Below are 20,290 nucleotides of genomic sequence, written 5' to 3' on the forward strand. Positions count from 1 at the left end.
GGTTACAGAGACATTGATATCTTCATTGTTGCTCTTGACCATTAGATTCATTTCCAAGTGTCTTATATTCTGGAACTTTGTGCTAGATACTATTCTTTACATTCAAACCCATCAACTTTTGAAATAAATGATTGGGGCAAAGTGGAAGTGCTCTGAGAATCTTCTCTCCTTACCCTTTCCTTCCTGAAATGTAGATGAAGAGAGCTACTTTTTGCAAGATTTCTAAGTGGTTACCCTTTAAATGTCAATAATACAAAACTGCCATGAGTCATGAACTTCATCAGAAGTCTTAGAGAAGCAAAGCCCATTGAATGGAAAAACGAAGGAAACAGATTTATGTGTGGAAGCTGACTGAGCATCTATTGGCAGCTTAGTCCCAGCATGTGATCACAGCTAGTTTGGTGGTGCTTAAACAGCCTGCATGAGAACACAATAATAGATCAAACCAAAGGTCTGGTTAGCCCAGTACACTGACTTCAACAGTGCTCCATTGCAAATGCGTAGAGGGAAAATGCAAGGCTATGGTAAGCCTGAAGTAGTTCCTCTTTGGTACATACATTCTCCAGACTTTCAGCAGTCTTAGGCTCAGGGATTTCTTTGCGCTAACTAGCTCAGGTCCTGCTATCAGTGCAGGAGGGCAGCAAAGACTTTGCTAGCAAGCCAGCAATTCCTCTGACATGGGAGAGCTCTTGGAAGGTAGAAAATTGGTGTCTTTGGCCCGTGCATGACCCAATTGTGACTACTGAAAATGTGGAAAACTGTGGATAATCCATACAACGTCTACATATTTCCAGTCTGTTTAGAAGCAGTATGTCTAATCTTACTTTATGGTCACCTGAAAATCAGGCATCTTTTCAAAGTAAGTCACCTCAGCTCTGTAGTAATAAGATTGTTCAACAGTGAAAAACAAAACCTGATATCTGTTTAAGGTATATTGAATTATCTATCCTCCAGAGTGCCTGTTTCTCTTAGCTAATTATGGAGGTGTCTAGGTGGCTTGGTTCAAAGAAATTCCTACCTTTTCAATGGCCAGTGTTGAAAGCAAAGAATTCCATCCTTCGTGCTCTATTAAAGTAGCCTTTAGATAGCCATGAAATACACTAGGATGAAGATGAATGTCTGTGCCACTCTTGCGTACCAAACAATTTTTTTAGTACCACAAAGAGGACCACATAATAAAAGCCCACATTTACTCTTCCTTTAGTCTATATTGTATCCACAGTAAATGTTCACTGCATTTTATGTTCTCCTTCTTGATTTAGGGGTAAGCAAAGCTTTGGTTTTTACTCTTCTGATAGAAGGAAGTATGTTTAGCCTGAGGTGATAGTTTTACAAGACTTAATATAACTATGTGTTGTGACCATATTTGACTCTAGCTGCTAAACTCACTTCTGAAGCAGAAGAAAACAATATTCAAACGGGGGCTCAAAAATGATGAACAAACAATTGTGAATAGCTTGTGCTGTGTCAACAAAACCTAATTTTTCTGGTTCTAGATTAAATTACAGTATTGATTTCTGGAACACTGTGGAATAGATGAACTGAAGGTCAATATTTTTGCTCAGTTAAAAAAAAAAGATTAGTTGTCAGTATGTTTTCATTATTCTAGGTTATCAAGCGGACCTAGTTTCCTTTAGGCAATCACCGAGTTCATCCATCTGAACTCCTGCTATTATGAAGCCGTAATTCCAGTATTAGAATACTGTCCTTTTATAGTTCTTCTCCTGAGTCTGTTTGTCTATCTGATTTAGGAGGGGTGGACTAGGAGGGTAATTCTCAGGAAGTGCATTTTACTCATTTCTATAATTTGTGTGTCAACAGCATCCCGTGATAAGGATTTACAAATGTGTTTGTGATGTATCATTTCTTAATGCATTGCCACTTTATCTAAGTGTTTCTTACTATTTTGCTAAAATATTATCATTTGTGAATAAAAATGGTGGGAGCTGGCTCAGTAAAATGTGTGGGCAGTGGAGTTCAAAGAGTAGGAAGCTGATTTCGTATTAGAGATCACATTGTTATATAATCAGTTTGTCTTTCTACTGCCAATATGAGTTTCTTTGAAGGATGATAAAGATAGCTAGCTAAAGGACAGAACAATAAGTAATTAGTTTTAGTTCTAATGGTATATAGTCAGAACAGATTCCCACATTTCATTGGCAAACAATTCTACCAGAAAACATTAATCAGCGTAGCTTATGGTTCAGGAAATAAAATGGCTCTGTCCATTTAAGATAACTTTAGGCTTGTGATATGGCTTGAATAATCACCACAACAATTCTAGTTTAGTACATGTATTTGTAGAACTTTTCTAGGTGAATTTTGTCCTAAACTCACAAATAATCCAGTAATCTAGGTAGTAATAAGTACTAAAATATTGGGAACTCATTCTCAAAATAATACTAACTTAGTCATGTTGTATATTTTATAATATGTATTTAAGTAAGTAAATTTTAATTACAGTAATGGATGCATTTCAAGATCAGTGGAAGACTGTAAAAGCATAGGTGGATGTGTGTGAGTCAACAGAAGAAAACAGATTACATTTTTCTTTTTCTTACAAAGCATATAACCGTTTATGTAGCAACTTGCATTTCAATTATTCTAGTGTTTTAGAACACTCTGCTAGTGTTTCATCCATTCTGAAGTCTTCTTTGTGGAACTTTAAAAAGTTTTTAGACTGAAGTTTCAGAGTTTATGCAGTTTACAGAGATTGGCTGGCTTATAAATTGTTTGGAGGATCTCAGAGTTGCTTATGGAAGGATCACCGTAACAGAACTGAGAAGTTATAGCTCTCCAACAAAAGCTGTAAATTCAAAGAGCTCATATGAAAATGTCAGTACAGAGTCTGTCTTGATGTAAAGTTTTCTTTAACATCTTTCTACATAGTTAGAAGCTGCAGTAGCAATTCAAATATTGATGATAAAACTATGTAAACTATTTTATTGCCAGCTCCCGTTTTTTGTATCATTTATTTTTTCTTGAAAACCAAGAAATACTGGAGGATGACAACTTATAGAAAAACATCTCACATTAAAAAAAATTAATTATGTATATGATGGCTTATACATCTAAAAATGTAAGTGACTATTCCTCCATATAACATGCTGTTATATATGCCAGTAGCAACAGTCCTTCCTTGTTCAAATAAGATTACCCTAGATAACTCTCCTTCTTGTCTATTATGCAACATCATTTTGGCTCAAGCCTCCCTTTGTGATTAATTATCTATTAATTATCTATTAATTATCATTGAAGATGACAGTTCATGCTAATTCACTTGCTTGCATTAACATAAAATCTTTTGCACTGTCCTGCAGTGGAATTTTCAATGGCACTTCTTGACTTCATCTTGTGACTAATAGAAATATATATGAATGTTAAAAAAATATTTTTCTAAAAAGCCACTCTGTTCCCTGGAAACATTTTATTTCAATTAGTTTTATTTTTTGTGGTGTCTTCTTGAACCTAAGACAAAAAGAACTGTTTGAGTGATCTTAATCTGTTTTTTCTCTCTTGTAATTATTCACATTTTTGTTGTAATATGAATTATATGCTAGCATTTCCATCACTTAAAGTCCTATTAATGTCTTACAAATGCACATAGTTCATATGATATTCTTCTGTACATCAGTACTTGGAACACTTCTGCTTGTTTAAGTCATGTTCTGTGGTTTACTGTTATTCATATGTATTAATGCTTCCCATTAAATGGGTTTGTTTTGCATTTCATGCATTTTTGTCCTTTTAAGTTCAAAATGCCTCTGTGGAAACAGTAAACAGTTTTTTCCCCATTTTTCCCCAACAGTAAACATTTTCTTTTGTTGTCCTCTACAACCTATTTCTCTCCTGCAACGCTTGAAAAGTTTATTTTTTTCTGGATATGGTGAGGAGTTTACAGCCAAATTTTAAAAACAGTGTTTCTAAAGCATGTTGTATAATCAGCACAAAAGTGGTAAGAGTAAATAGTAAAAGTTAAATTTCATAGCAAAAAAAAAAATTCTGGTTCTTCCCAATTTAAAAGAGGCATCTTATGAATAATAAAAAGTTGTAAGTGGCAATGCTAGCATTTTTAATATTGGATTTCATTTGGCTTATAATTTTCTTTAACATTTTCTATTTAGTTGTGGTTAAATATGAAAATAATTTAGTCCAAAGGAATTTGAGCAGTTTTGGAGAATAGCAAAAGACTATTCAAAAATAAAGTGGTATTTAATTGTGTTTTGTTCAATTCTAAATCTGGGTAAAATGTGAAATAGTGCCAGTCACTTCTGCTTCAGGGTGTCACAGCTATTTTATTTTTTCTACAACCTAATCAATGATATCTTTTGTTGTATGATATCTAAAAATTGCCAAGGTTCATGAAAAGAGTTGGATAATAGCTCTTCTGTTCTACAGCCCAAATCAAGACAAAAGGCAAAAATAGTTGGCTCTTGGGTCTTTTGATTCTGTGATTTGGGTAAATAAATTTATGACAAAATCATCTTGGATCAATCAAAACAGTACATTAAAAAAAAAACAAACTATCTTCACTGGTGTCCCTCTAGACATTTAATGTAAAATGTGTGAAGCACAACATCATTAGAAAAGAAAATGTCAATATTTCATTACAAAATACTGAAATCAATTATTTTCATATTTGCAAAACATTTTTTCTGTCTTTACAAATCAAAATTTCATCATAACTGATAGGATTTCATCAAAAAACAGTTTTGCTGGTATGACTTTTTTTCAGTGAAAAACTATTTTGACACTGGTTTTCTAAAGGGTTCTGCTTAGGAGGTGTTTTGCCTCTGTTTAGGACTGCACCTTTCTAAAATAGTGCTCACACTTCATTTCTGTTTCTATTAGCAGTTCTTAACCTGAGCTGAAGTCAGCGTTAGCTGTGTGTCCTGCTTCGTTTCATTTGAGTCAACTTGAGTGTTTATATTTCAGTATATACTATATACTTGAGTGTATATATATAATCCTGGCTTTATTATAACCAGTGATAAGACTCACATAACCTAGAGTAAAAATGAGATTTTTTTTTTTTTAATGGAGGTTGACATCTGGTCTTTATCCCATAGTGGAATGCACCATTCCCATATTCCCACATTGAGTCCACAGTTCCTGTCAAAGAAATCGTGCATGGATTATGGCAAGGAGCTGCCATGAGATTGTCTTATTTGCACTCTTAGAGGTCAGAAGATTATTTCTGAGATATTTGTGGACTCAGCTCCTAGAATTAATTCCTTCCTCATTCCTGTGGATGTACAGCACGGCCAAAATCATCTAAGATTTTGGCATTGTTGTTTTTCAGAAGTGTTGTATGGTCTGAAGTGTCAGTAAGGGAAACATCACCATGTGCAGACTGCGTATGGGTATTTGCATATGTGTATATGCTGTTTTTTTACCATATCACAAAATCAAAGCAGCTTTTCTTCTAAATAAAACATAACTTGTATATTGACTTTTATTAAAAAACTTTGGATTTCAGTTTTTTTAACTGCAATGCCAATATCTGTATTGAATTATTTTAAAATATATTACTTTTCAAAATACTATTGTGCAGGTTAATTATGTATTTTAAATTCAGTTTTCAAATTGCCTATTGATTGCCAACCTAGCGTTGTCAAATACAAACTCATGCAGATTCTGTTTGGCTTGCTTAGTTCTGCTTTAGAACAGATATACATAAAGATGAATTTTAAATCAAAGTGCTTGCTGAGACTTGTGTGTCTTTGAGTACAGACCAACGTATGTGAACAGTCTTTGTTTCTTACCTTTTTTTTTTTTTCCTACTTGGAACAGGAACTACTGTCTCAGCCCTGAATTATATCTTAGTTCTGTGTTTGTGCCACCCACGTTTGGCAATCTTTTGTTTGTCTGACATCTTCTGAAGGAGTGTAATTGCTTTATTGATTCTCTTTGTAGCAATCCCCTGGCTTTACCAATTGCCAAGCAAGACAGCTTGCTGGAGAAAGACACCATGTTTAAAGATGCAGCTAAAGGTTTATGTAAGCAGCAATCTCAAGACAGTGCATCTGAAAATGTTGCAGTGAACGGTACAACCAAACTTGAACAGGTAACGCATGCCGTTTTTTGAAATGCTGGTTAGTGCTTAGGACTGGAAATTGCAAATTTAATGATCAAGGAAGCTTGAGAACATAGTCATCTATTTTTTCCCTCTCCACATGGCAATATGATTTGCACTGTGGGAAAGAGCCTTGTCTCCTTGATCACTCCCTGTGATCACAATCTAGGCCATGCAAAGAGTTTCCTCTCTGAGGAATGAGCAGCTGCTTTCTGCCAGTGACTGGTGGCAGGTTGGGGGCTGCGGCAGTCGGGGGGCTGGTGGCAGGTCACACTCTACTGATGGCTCACAACGGGGAGGGACAACTGTTAGTGCTGCCCAGAGTATGCTCTTGTCTTCCACTTTGGTTTACAAAAGAAAGAAACGTAACCTAAAACAAAATGAATTTTGAGGGAATATTAAGTAGCAAAGTCAGTAACTGTAAATTTAAAGATAGGAATTGCCAGATTTACAGCTGCTGATGCAGTGTTAACTCCCCTTCTTGTGCTTATATACTAGTATATAGGCATTAATTATTTAGAGACATGTTATTTTTTTCTCCGTAGGATCGCAACCTCACTCAGTGTATGGGGCGAAAGCAAAAAGAGGCAATTACCCGTTGTTTGGATAATTGTAAATCTGGCATGTCCTAACTTTGAATGTTTAGAACTTAAATACTGGGGGTGGGGGGGATAGAGGGGCTTTATTTTTTGTTACATGTATTCAAGAAATACATATTCTAGAAGTATTAAGCCATTTAAGAAAAAGCTGTTTCAGAATATGAGGTGTGGAGGGGAGGGGGAGAAACATCCATTTAAAATAAGGTACTGTGAGTTTGAAAGGTAACAAAGGAGCCAGATTCTGATTTCATTTAAACCATGTTTAGTTCAGAAGAACTGCCCACCTGCCTTGACAGGAACATGCAGACCCACCACAGCTTCCTCTTGAATAAGTTTCAGAGGAATGCGTTAATCATATGAGTTCAGTCAATGAGGTCCATCCCTGAACATCCTCAGCTTTGGAATCTCATCTAGCACCCACGTTCCTATGCAGTCCCTCCATCAGAAGGGATCACTTCTGATGAAGTGATTCTGAAGATAGTTGACATCTATCTTGTTCTCATTTCATACAAATTCTGGCCTTGCTAACTGTGCACTGATGTGGTGACAACATGGTCAATCTAAAAGCAATTTTGGTAGAGAAAGTAAATGCTTGGAAGCTTCTCCATGTTAGGAGGGACCCTCCTATAATTGAGGGGGAAGAGAAGGAGGTGTCTAACTGGGTCTTGCTGAAACTGCCAGTTGCTTCTACACGTTCGATAGAAGCTGAAGTAGACCAGACCATATATATTTTCATCTGCTCGTTTCTGTTTTGTTGCAGACCTAGCTAAAGTTTTTAAAGTTTTCATTATCTCTAGGCTAGACTTTTCCTTTACGGTCCATGCAGTAAAATGCATACGGAAGTTGATTGAAAGAAAAGCAGCGAACTTCGGTGAGAAAGAGCAGAGGTCTTCATGCTTCTCCACCATGCCCCTCTACCACGGTGTTCCAGAGCCACTTCAGGGTCCCAGTGCATTTTCAAAAATGTATTTCTTCTGCTATTTCACCATACTGAAACTTTGTGCAATAGTCACAATTCAAAGATGTGACAGTAAGCAGAATTAAAGTTGAATCTCTTTCAGTCCCATTAGCTGAGAAATTTCTGCAGAAGTCTCCCTGTGAAATTCTGCTCTACATGAACAAGAAGTAATGTCTTGTGGTCTTTTCGAAGCAGTAAAAACTGTACAAACTTTGCCTGATATCTGCAGTTGCTGAATAAGAGTGATGCTCTCTTGGAAGCAATAATCAGGAACAGTCCTATCTGGGAAGGTAGTGCTAACAGGGAATATAGGTTAGGAACATGGACCTTACTATTTCAGTTGTTACACTTTTAAATGACTGGTTACATTAAAACAAAAAAACTCATATATTAACACAATTTCTCTGTTGGCTAGGGCTTAATAAGCTCTTATGGAAAAAAAGAGGAGAAAATAACTTAATCACTTGAGGAAATAACTCAGTTTTAGTAAACTAGAGAAATCATTATTGCCTTTATTTTTTATGTTCCTGATATGAAATCATAGAGGTCAGACCATTGCACAAAGGGTTAAATAAGATTTTTGCCACTACAGACAAATTCTAAAAGGTCCTTTCCAGAGATATTTAGCTGAAGTCAAGATGCTAGCTTCCTATGTTTTGTCAAGATGAAAATATGAGCACTTTTTTTTTTTTAAGTGGAATAGGTGGCAACCTGGAAACTGGCCTTTCTGTCGTAGCTATTTCTTGTTTCAGTGTGCTCTTGCTAAGTTTTTTGCCATATTAATTGGCAGTCTCAGTTGTTACGGAAGAGTAAGCTGCAGTAACTTAACCATATTGCTTTACAGTGCTTTGTTTCTTTCATTCTCTTCTCTTTTGGAATAAGGAGCTACCGATCATGAGCTGGCCCTAAGAATCAAGAGAAAGTAAAAAGTATCACAGTTGAAGCAAAGCAATCAAGACCAAACTTCCTGGCTGCTTTGAATATTCTTGTTAATGTAGCAGCAACTTTTTTTGTTGTTCTCTCCTTTTGAGAAGGAAGGATTTTATTCTGTACTATTTGGCACACATTCTGAACTGTAGATATGTATCGTATATATATATATGTATGTATAATGTGCAGATCTGAATTTTCAGAGTTGGTCTTTCCAAATAGCACATTTTATTATTATTTTATTATTGCTGTATTTTATTACTGTTTATTATTGAGAAGTGAAATTTTTATTTATTGCTGATACCAATGGAATGCTTTGAACACTCCCCCCCACACATCTCTGAGGTATACTAATTCTAATGAGGTTCACTATCATTTATCCTTACCAGCTGCATTCCAAACTACGTTCAAAGTAATTATGTTCTGTTTAATTTTTCATTACGATATGTGGAGTCATTACTTGGATTTTATGTTCATATATTATTAAAATGGATCAGCATGATATTTCATACTCTTTGTGTCAGAAATATCATACATGCATAGGCAATATGGCATGCAAATTAGGCCTTTATTGGGGGATCAGAGAGAAAATTTTCATCTTATTACATCTGAAATATGCATTTTTAATACAGAAAGCACAAAACTTTTTTGGCTTTGAGAAAAATAACAGTTTAGATTTATATGTAGCTTCAATTTTTTTTATTGCAAAAATAATGAAAAAGAGACTTAGCAAAATATTATTTCTCAGGAAGTAAGATTTTTATTGCATGAAATATAGGAGGTCAAATGACTACATTGATAAAGCATTTTTAGTCTCACTTGGCTTATACTAGCTTTTTCTTTTCCGAGGTAAAAGCTGTTCTTTGATCATCTGTAATTTCAAGGTCTGTGCTGACAAACAAAGAAAGCAGTATGAATAATTCCCAAAATTTTAGCATAGTGGACAATTTCTTTTCCTCTCAGCTGGGAAGGATATTTTTCTGATAGTAGATTGAAATCACTGGCCTGGAATTATGTGCTTCATTCTACAAACAAAGATAGATTAAATCTTTTCTTTTTGTTAATTAGGCCATTCTTTTCTTAATATTTTGTCTTTGGCACATAATTCTTGTTTACATATTGTTGGCCGCATAAACTGTGTGGCCAAGTATCCCCTGGTGTCCTTTTTATTGTTCCAGTATCACTTACCACATGCACAAGGGACAGCAGTGTACATCATAGTATTGCACATAAAACCTAGAATGCATACTTATTTCAGTGACACAAATAATTAAAAAATAAAAACACTAGAGATTATTATCTGAGCAGATTGTGAATGCTCTTAAGTGTATCTAATTTAAATGTGTAAATAGGAATCTTCATTGTTAGCATTAAAAGATTTCAAAACTAATAACTTCCTAAGACATAGTTATTTTAGAACTTATGTTGTTTTTATGGTTATCTTTCTTTTATGACTGTCTTCTAAAATATGCAGCATGTTACTATGATAGCCAAATACAGGCAGCAAGGGAAAAAATAGAGAAAACTCGTCTGTGTGCTCAGAAGAGGCAATGAGCAGAATAGAATTTGAAGGTGCCCTCAAATAAATTATTAATAATATAAATAGTGTTTATGCCTAGGTCAAATCATTTGTGAGTTAAATGCATTTAGAATGTCTTATTTCTCATTCTACTATCTCAGTTTTAATGCATTTTTTTAGGTTATTTACTTGCTCATTGAGCTAACTGCAATTTTTAATATAACGAGTTTGTTAGAAAATGCTGAATCACCAAACCCTAAACTTTGTAGAAAAATGTTGGTTGTGAGAGATTTGGATTCCCTCATTTTCTCAGCCAGGAATTTAACTGAGCACTTCACATTTCCACAGACTATATTTCTATATCTATCTACAGACTCGGCATCTTAGGCTATACCTATATTATAAAATAAAACAAGGCAGAGCCTGTTCCCTGGTCTAGGGCCATGTGGGATGGCTCAGTGCACATCCATAAGACAAAACTCTCTTCCTCCTCAAAAATGTCACCGTTTCCAGACTGCCTACTGGGCGTGGCCGTTAACATGTGACCTGAATCATACACAGATTTATCTACAGAAGCACTAGCTGGCATGGGCCAAAACCATGCAAGGAAGTGTGCCAACAGTTCAAAAACTATGGAGAATCCCAGGCCAGTGCTATAATCCGTGTCCAAACCCTTCTTTTATTTACAAATAAAGACATAGTTTCTTTGTCTCCAGCCTAGTGTAGATTTAATCTTTTTACAAAATTAAAGCTCTGGAGGATAAATTACAAGAAACTTGCTCTATGGCACTATGGTATGGGAGTTCTGAGTTTTGACAGGACACAAGAGAGTAAGGTATATACATGATCCTGTTTTGCTTTCTCTCTATGCGAAACTTTAAAAAGTCCTTGGAATTCTTTTGTGCATTTTGTTCTATTCCAACATGCATCATCAAAAAGAAATGTCAAAATTTAATTTACTTTTTTGCCAAGTAGAATTTTTGATTTCTAGCCAGTCTTGCATCTGACAGGCGTGATAAAAAAAGCAACAAATGCCATCTTCTGTGTGACAGAAAAATCTGCACTCACTTTTGTGGGATGAGGAATATACTTCCAGAATGGACAGACAGAAAGACATAGATCTAGTGGGCAGCCTGTGGTTTCCGGACGTGTATGTCTGTCCTTGGAGCTGGAAAATACAAATATTTTAAGAAGAATCACAGAAAGTCAACATTTCCCAACTCAATAAGACAAAAGAGAATAGTCATAGTAGCATTTTGATAGTTCTTACTGCTCCACTTCTCTGAATATGTCTCTTTTGAAAGAGATGGGTCAGTGAATTGAGGACAGTGGTAACGTACATGAGAAGTAAGCTCATTGTGAAATTTTCAGCTAGCCTATTTGCGTATCTCCACAATTTATGTGTGTAGGTAAGTACATTTTACATGTATATTTAAAAAAAATAGATAAGGTAAATCTAGTAAATTAACTCCTTGAGCTACCTATTCTGTTGTATTTGCACATTTATGCCTTTCTGGACTTAATGGAATGAGAACTATTTTTTCACAATTTCTGCAGGGAAAGCAGGAAATACAAAGCAACATTAATATGTAATTGGGTTCTTCTGTCTTCTCATTTTTGTACGTCTGTGTAGCTGGTCTAATACTGACTCTTGCGGCTATGATAAAGCATATAAGCCCAAGAAGTATATAAAGTTTGTGTTTTGAAATTTGTTTTCTGTAATATAACTCAGCATAGCTGCAAACTGAGAGAAACCCCAGACCCTTCACTGCTGTTATTCAGTAGGCTTCGAAAAGAGAACGAATTTGTTCTACTTCTAAACAGTCATTGTCTCTTTGTCTCAAGCTTGTTCAGGTAATTTTAAAGGGAATCTAAAGGCAAGCTGAAGTATTTTTTCCAAGGGCTTTTTTAAAGTGGTGATGATTCCTTTGATGTTTAATCTTTTATTGAAAATCCGTGAATATAAGAAATCAGGTTAAAATTTCCTGAAAACTTGGGGGGTGGGAGGTAGGAGTCTTCACTTGATCTATCCAGACTGTACATTCTAGAGCTACTGTTGTAAGGTACATTTTCCTTACTTTTTTTGTGGGGTACTGCTTTCTTTGTCTAGTTCAACATCTGTCGCAGATGGAATGCAGATTTGATGCCTTCCTTTCCTCTTTTAGTGGCTGAGTGGAAAAACATTGAAAAAGCTCTTGCTGATATTCCTGCTGTTGCATGCACATGAGGCTTACAAATACCATTTTAGCAGGCAACATTTCTTGCCTGTTGGTAGAGCTGAAAAAAAAAGGAGACAGCTTTCTGTGAGGACTTTGTCACTTTCCTCATGTACTTATTTTAAACACTATTTTTTTACGGAATATATTTGTCTTTAGAGGACTAGTAAGGAAATGTTTGAAGTCTAGAGCAAATTTTTCCAGTCGCTGTAGCGTTCTGAAAGTGGTAGCTTTTTGAGGCCCCCAATATTATTGCGAAAATCACCAGGTTAGGGCTACTTACAAGAAAAAAAAGATGCAATAGTATCTATAGTGCTTGAAGTGGACAAAAGAGTAGAGATGTGCCCTTCGCAGCCAAAAGGCACTGCAAGGGCTCTGAGACTCTGCAGGATCTGGGAGCTAGCAACCCTTGCTAAATATACATTTCCTCTGCGAGGAGCTGTGGCTTCATGCTTCCTATGCTTTATTTCTTAGAGCTACTTTTGCTCTACTTGGCAGTTTCTTTGGAGTGATTAAGCTGGTGTCTCTTTATTCAGTGCTGGACTTAAATGAAGACAAGTGTAGGCTGAGTTGTGCAAGTGAAAGCCAGGTGTAATAATTGACAATTTGTTTGGACTGTGAGCAAATGGGGACACTAGGATATTAGGATAATTAAGCCCATAAGAAAGCTTGGAAGCTAAGAAAAATTGTTGATAGCAGCATGCTGTGAGTCAAGCATGTAATAAGTACAGAGGCAAACAAGAAAAGGAAAACAGAAAAAGCATTTGCTACCAGAACTACAGTTAAAAAGAGCTGTCTCTTGTTTTTTTTGTGCTGATGTGAGAGCAGTCATTTTTGACAAGCATCTTGAACCCAATTTTTAGTGTAAAGCATCGCATGGAGTTGATTCTACAAACTGTATTTGTATTTCTCTCTCTGTAGAGTAGAGAGGATTTCCAGGTTTGTAGCTTCAGTTGTACCATATATACCAACACATAAATGGGAGTAAAGCTGGTGAAATATTTAAATAGAAAAAACAACAGGATTTTGTTTTATCTCACAACGGCTAGTGGTTTTGTGGTTGTGATGTTTGGTGTGGGTTGTTTGTTTTTTCTTGGAAAAATAGGAGTTGTTTTCTGTCTGTTGATACTGGTATTAAATACTCCTATTTTTTAGAAGAAAATTATTGATATGACCAAAGCTGTATGGTTTAGAGAAGATATAAAATCATATCTGATTCATCCTGCTTGCTTATTACTACAAGCTCCCTAGTGTTTGCTCATGGTTGCCTAATATGGCATGGGAATGAGTGTTTGTGTATATGTTTCAAGAAACTTAGAACAATGAGCCAAAGTGATGATGTTAAGTCTTATTTCATTGAGATGAAAGATGAAATTATTCAACAATATCACACCGTGCAGCGCTGACAAATTTAGGAAGAGAACCCAGAATGTCATGTTCTCCGAACTAGACCGTAAACCCATGAAAACTATGTGGAAGTTCAGTAGGTCGGGATCAGGTCCCTGGTATTATACATTGCTATCCATAGTCATTGTGGTCTGCTCCTTGCCAGAAGCAACCTCCTGGTTCCCTCAAAAATCTGCTGGTCTGCTTGCTGCTTCCATCTCTGCTCCAGAGGCTGAAGGTGAGCCACTGCTCTCTGGGAAGGAGCAGTGTCTGCCTTTCTCCCAGGCCTTCACCTTAATCAGAACAGGAGAACAAACACGTTTCTTCTCTGTCGTCTATCCTCAGAATAGACACCACAGAGTACTTCTGCATTAAACTCAAATCATTCTACCATCTGTCACATGAGAATTTGCTGTTTCTAGGTGTTCTGCTGACATGCAAAAATACTTTTCTTTGGGCTGACATGAAAAAAGAATTAACCTGCATTTTAAGTGTAGATCATATTTATAAGCACATTGCTTGGGATATCACAGTTTATTGTGTCTTTAATCATATTTCCCTTATCGCTGACTCTTTTTGTTTCTGTGTCCAGTTTTGTCTTTTGATAATTCTTTTTGTTTCCTTAGTATTTACTTTGCCTTGCAGGGCTTATATTGTTCCTTCTAAATCTGAAAAATACTCAGCTCATTTCATTCACCAGTTTGGGCTACAGTAGGTGCTTCTGAATCTCTTCTGGTCTCCTTGACAACATGATTCCCCCTTCTTATTAACTTGCATTTATTCTGCAGAAAAAAAATTCTAATAGAATTTTAAATTCTGTGTGACGAAGAGTAATATGAGAGCTTTGTTCCATATTAGGCAATAAATAGTTTACAAGTGCATTAACTTTTATAGTCTTTATTTCTTCTGCCATAAACAGTTAATGAAGAGAGCAGGAGAACTGCACTTGAGCTGGGAGTCTTTATGGATTCAGGGATGGCAAATGGCACTTAAGTAGGAGTCTGTGTTCTTAAAAGCCCATCAGATTCATTCAATTATACACCTTAACATTGATGATGGTGTTTGATATGCTTCTCTTGCTTAAGATTAGCAATGTGTGGTTGTTTGGGAGGAGTGACAACTTTCTAGTTTTCTAGTGCATTTTTCATAAATTTCCATAAACTCTGATGATCTGGTCTTATACTTGAGGTTAGAATATTATAGCACAGGGTCGTTGGTTGTGAAGTTTTTTTATTTCTCTGTATAATTTTTCTTTTCCAGATCAAGCTAATGCCTCCAGCTCCTAATGATGACCTGGCTTCTTTGAATGAGCTAACAGACAGCAGCCTGCTTTACGAGATTCAGAAGCGTTTCAATAATGATCAGATATACGTGAGTTGCTTTGAAACTGCCACGGCAGTGTTGCTATTCACCTATCAACAGTCAGCTTTCACAAAAGAACAAATGAGAGAATAGGAAGAATAGAATTACTTTCATAGTTACTGGACACTAACTTGGCCAGTACCCATGACTAATATTTAAATGGAACAGGACATATGTGTGTGTAAGCCCTAAAATTTTATAAGCTTATTTAGGAATATCAGATATAAAATCAGATTTAGGAATCAGATATAAAAAATGGAATAATGCTTCAAATAGGTTTGGATAAAACCAGTGTGTATGTTTTTTTCACAGAGAAAGTGTATTGGTAAAATGGGATGGGCACATGTAATCTCTATCAAACTACCAAAAGATCCCTCCATCTTTAACATTATGTTAACTTAATTTTAATTGTGCGTGTGATTACTGGAAATTGAAAATGAATTTAGATTTTTAAAGAAATAAAAATCAGCATGGGAGATTTGATTCCTCATTATCATTTCCTATCATCTACACAGATCATTCTCTCTGTATTGAAATGTTAGTCGTTTAGATACCAAATGAAAGAATTATAAAGAGATTTCTCTAAAGCAAATTTTCCTGTTTTTGCCCTATTAAACACAGGAAGCATTCAGTTAGGTATAGATAGCTTCTGCATAAAAAGCTGCACATGAAAATTTTGGCATCCCTGTTCATAATCCCTTTTTCTAGTTTCTTGAACAGCCAAGTTACCTGTGAATGTGAAAAATGCAAATCTGTTTTAAATTTATGAGTTGATTGCACTGTTCAGACTAAAGGAATACAGGAATTGCATCTTTGAGTGATTTGGTTCACAGTCTTAGAAGGGAAAGTCCTTGGACTAAATTCCAAACTGAAATCCTCCTTAGCACTGTACAGTTCCTGTTTTGTGCTTCATGAAGCTTAATGAAGTTCAGTTCTTCAGAAAACCCAAAACTGAAATCAATTTGGGAGAGAAAGAGGAAATAAATTATGGCACTTCAGAAGAAAAAAAGTAGATTCATTACAGAAGGCATTATTCGCCACCTCCCAAAACCAAAATATTTCATTTTGAAAAGGGCAGCATCACTGGGCTGTTCACATGCTAGTTTGCTGTCTAACTTTTTCAGGGACAGAGGCCTGGAATTTTTCCATTCTAAGAAAGAATAAATTTGTGATACAGCAGCAGCGATGTGTGTGGGGTGAGAAGTATAGTGACAAGGGTGAGCTACACTGTCATATTTAAGTACACCTTTCAAGTATGAGTGTTTGAATATGAAATAGTAAAACCTTGGCAACTTTGGAATCAGTGGGTAATTTGATACTGATTTTAATATAGCCAGTGTGTTTTTTCTATATGTGTATGAGTATGTGCATATACACATACACAAATGTAGAAATATTTATAAATGTATCAATTCCTTTGTCTTATTCCACAAGCAACACATTTTAATATATCAATTCAGCATAAGCAATGTAAGCATCACTACATTCTATCATCTCTCCCATAATAAATTTATTAAGGAACTTGTTTATGTGGTAAGGATGTCACATTTTTGTAATCTAACAAATGGTGAATTACAAATTAACTTTCAGATAATCTAACAATAATATATGCAGTGCAATTCTGCTGTGCATAATTTTGTGTTATGAAGAACTCAGTTTTATTACAAAAAGAATAATTAATACTATCTGAATTGTAAATTTGGATCTCCATTTAAAGTTAGGAATTCAAAAGGCCCTGAATTCTCAAATTATATTTAATATGTTGATAAGTAGATTTAAGTTGCTTTTGCCAAAAGGCTTTTCTGGAAGAAAACCATTTACCCCCTTTCTTTTTATTTTCAGACCTACATTGGTGATATACTGTTGCTTGTTAACCCATTTAAAGAACTTCCTATATATTCTACCATGGTAAGCATTGCCTGTTTAAATGTTACAGTGTTGACCTTTTTCAGTGGTTTCATATTTTTTATTGCCAAACCCTGAAAATTAACATACATGCCCATTTTTATGTTGAGAGCATCTCAGTTTAACATTTTAGTGAAAGGAATATTGATTTCTTCAAATATACTAGTATTTTTGCTCCCAGTGTCTTATTTGTAGAGCAGCCACCTTCCTACAGGGTTTTTTTTTTTTTTTTTTTTTTTGGGGGGGGGGGTGTTGAGCAGTAGCATTTATGATTGTTTAAAAATATTTCCTGATGTATATCTTGTCCTTGGTGGTTTCTGCCACTGCCAAACTTCAGTCTTGCAAGAAGACACAAGCATATTTCATGCACTGCTTGTTTGAGGTCACGGCCCCCTGCCCCGGTCCCTAAACGTAATTAAGGGAGTGGCAAGTTGGTGAGTTCCAGAAAGGCTCAAACTTGCTGTCTGTGCTCCACACCAGGCCGTTGGTTCAGACACCGTAGAGGCAGTGAGCCCAGAGCGCTCAGCGAGAGCTTAGCTCTGCCCTGGGGCAGTCAGACAGAGCTGCTGTGTCTGGCAAGGGCAGACGTATGAGATGGAGATTAGTTCTTTACAAAGGGCTTTACCTTTTCAGTACCTAGGCACTGGTACTAAATTCACTTGACTTTGTAGGTCTGTGGGAATAACGTAAATTCAGATTATCTGATGTCTGCTTCATCCTCACCCAGCCATTTCAGAGACAAAGTACTAGCATGTTGATTTTTCCTTGTTATTGCACTGATATCAGGTCCCCTGTTTTGGTAGGCAGTGTCCAAATATGTTTATTGAGTTTACAGGTATTATAAAGAGTTCAAAAATGTGGTTAGAAAACTGTGGCTCTTTGCTATGTTGTGTGGCTTTGGGTATATCGATAGTAGAACTGAGGGAAATAAATGATGTGACCTTTGATAGCACTAACTGCAGGTTCCAAGTTTGGATTCCAAATCTGGGTTGTAGAAATGGAAATCATCCACAAGGTTTGGGTGGTGATAGTTTTCCTGTCACTGTGTGTTTTGTGTTAGATATACAATGAGTTTGTGCACCAGTATAGAACTGTAAAGAAAAAGAATTTAGGTGATAGGCTTAAGTATTAAAATGTTTCCTGAATGTTTGCTGCGTCTTCTCTTGACCTGTCTATGATAGGCCTGTTTTAGCCAATTTTAGTAGGAGACTCTTAATGTCCTGTGATCCTGTTTTGGGTCATCTGGGATGGACATTGCTTTCAGTCTGTCATTATTATCTGCATAGTCTTGTGCATTAGACAGATATTTCCCAGCTGATCAAAACATGTTTATAAGATAGCTTTGTTTTCTCTGCTGTTGGTTACAGAAATGCTCAAATATACTGCAGCGGCTTAGTTGGTATTATATCAAAGTCTATAAGTATTAGACGGTCTGTGAATTAAAGTAATAAAAATTGATGATGTAAATTCCTCTGTAGACACTGACATGCTATATGATGTGGCTCATTAGGTAGTGTTATTCTTTCAGGTATGTGGTTTGTTAGCTATCAAAGAATGTGAAGATATATTGGGCTTGACATTGTTTTTAAATCCAGGATGAAAGAATGAAAGGATGATCATGTACCTTGTTCAATAACAGCAACATTTTATATTTGCTTCTTTTTTAATCACTTTTCATTCTTATTGGCAGTCTTTAATTTTTTATGCTGCATTGACCTCCAAAAGTTACTTCCAATAGACTTCTAATGACTAGAATAAATCATTTTATGAGCAGTTTTTCATTCTGAGATGACATAAAGAATCATACACTAATAAGCACTGTTATACATTGCTTCATTTGATGCAACTGCCAGATGATGATATTAATGCATTTTAACACTGAAATACACTATAGCTACTGGGAACGTGCAGATACCATTTTAGAGATACCATTGTAGCTACTTTGTAGAAACAGCTTGTACTACGGTCATCCTCCTTTGTGCAGTACTTATTTGTGATTAGGACAGGGCAGAAATAATTTGTTTAAATTACCAACTAGTAAAATATCTAACCTTGCAAAAAACTTGCAACATTAGGCAGTGAGAATAAATGTGTTAAGTTCCTTCATGGTGGTTTGTGCCATGCTGAAATGATTCTGTGGGAATTGGTATGGATGTATTCTCTTTTAATCTTGTTTAGTCTTGTTTTTGTAGGTGGTCCGAAGATTAAAGAGTTTAGTATCTAAATAAATAATACAGGCATGGGAACAGGTGATAAAAAATACAGAGGTCAATGTGATGGCAGTAAATAATACATGATTTTCACTATTGCTATTGGGGGGAACAGCTCTGCTTTGGAGGGAAATTAACTAAACGAAAGGAAAAATGAAGAAAAGAAGCTGGGAGGGCCAACAAGGTAGGAAAGAAAACTTTGAAAACAGGAGCAAATAAAAAACAACACTGTGATGGAAAGACTGTTAGAAAGAATGGTTAGAGTGAGCTGGGCATGATGGAAAGGGGGAAATAGAGTTATTTAACCGTTCTCATCTAGTATTTTAGATGCTTTCTAGTGTTCCAACCAGCCTCCACCTGCCACTCCAGAAAGCTGTGGGTTCCTGTGGGACCTGTCTTAATTTTCCAGACCCATGAGGAAGTCTAAAAAAACTATATAACAAGACATCCAAAATTATTTATTTAAGAATATTTGCAAAATGATTTGTGCTTCTGCTCACAACCTCATCTAACTCAAATTCTGTATTTTCTTCATTAAATTTATTTATTCTGAAAGAGCTGATTTGTAGGTATTAGCAGACTATCTTGTTTTGCTAAAATCTGCTTGTTATTATTTGAAAAAATGTCAGGATATTCTCAGAAAAAGTGTGGGTTCAGAAACAGATAATTGCTTTTATCCATACTTAAGCATTAAGGATAGTATATGCTGCCATCTATGTGTATTACAGAAATTATTCTATACAGTAAAGAGAGTATTTGTGGAAGACTGCTTTGCCATGTAATAGCTTAATTAACTTAAAACTTAAGCTTGTTATTTCTATTTTAACTTTTCATAGGGTGGTCATGTTTTACTTTGTAAGACTGTAAAGTCAAGACATTGAAAATCTATATACTTGAGGTATAAACAAAGTAACTTATTAGCTTTTGTTTTATTTAATCCACAAACCAGTATTATTGAGTTCTCTGGTGATGTTTAATTTTGTATCTTAATTAGAACTTCTGTCCTTACAGCTCTGTTTTCACGAAATTAAACTCTTCACAGATAGTTTAAGGGTACCATTTTTGTACATACAGAAAGTCTCTTCATAATGCTTAGCTTTACAGAAGACCCAGAATTGGGGCGTGAAGT

General features: G+C 35.6%; 1 protein-coding gene across 1 annotated transcript in view; it reads left to right on the top strand.

Annotated features, from left to right (window-relative positions):
- The window catches only part of MYO16 (myosin XVI), a 396,474-nt gene that overhangs the window by 197,823 nt on the left and 178,361 nt on the right, over positions 1–20,290 (top strand). The window contains exons 10-12 of the mRNA XM_067293848.1: positions 5,917–6,067; positions 14,945–15,055; positions 16,889–16,954. Of these exons, the coding sequence (XP_067149949.1) occupies positions 5,917–6,067; positions 14,945–15,055; positions 16,889–16,954 (328 nt within the window). The remainder of the gene's footprint in view (positions 1–5,916; positions 6,068–14,944; positions 15,056–16,888; positions 16,955–20,290) is intronic.

This window comes from Apteryx mantelli, chromosome 1 (assembly GCF_036417845.1).
Source record: "Apteryx mantelli isolate bAptMan1 chromosome 1, bAptMan1.hap1, whole genome shotgun sequence".
Classification (NCBI taxonomy): Eukaryota; Metazoa; Chordata; class Aves; order Apterygiformes; family Apterygidae; genus Apteryx; species Apteryx mantelli.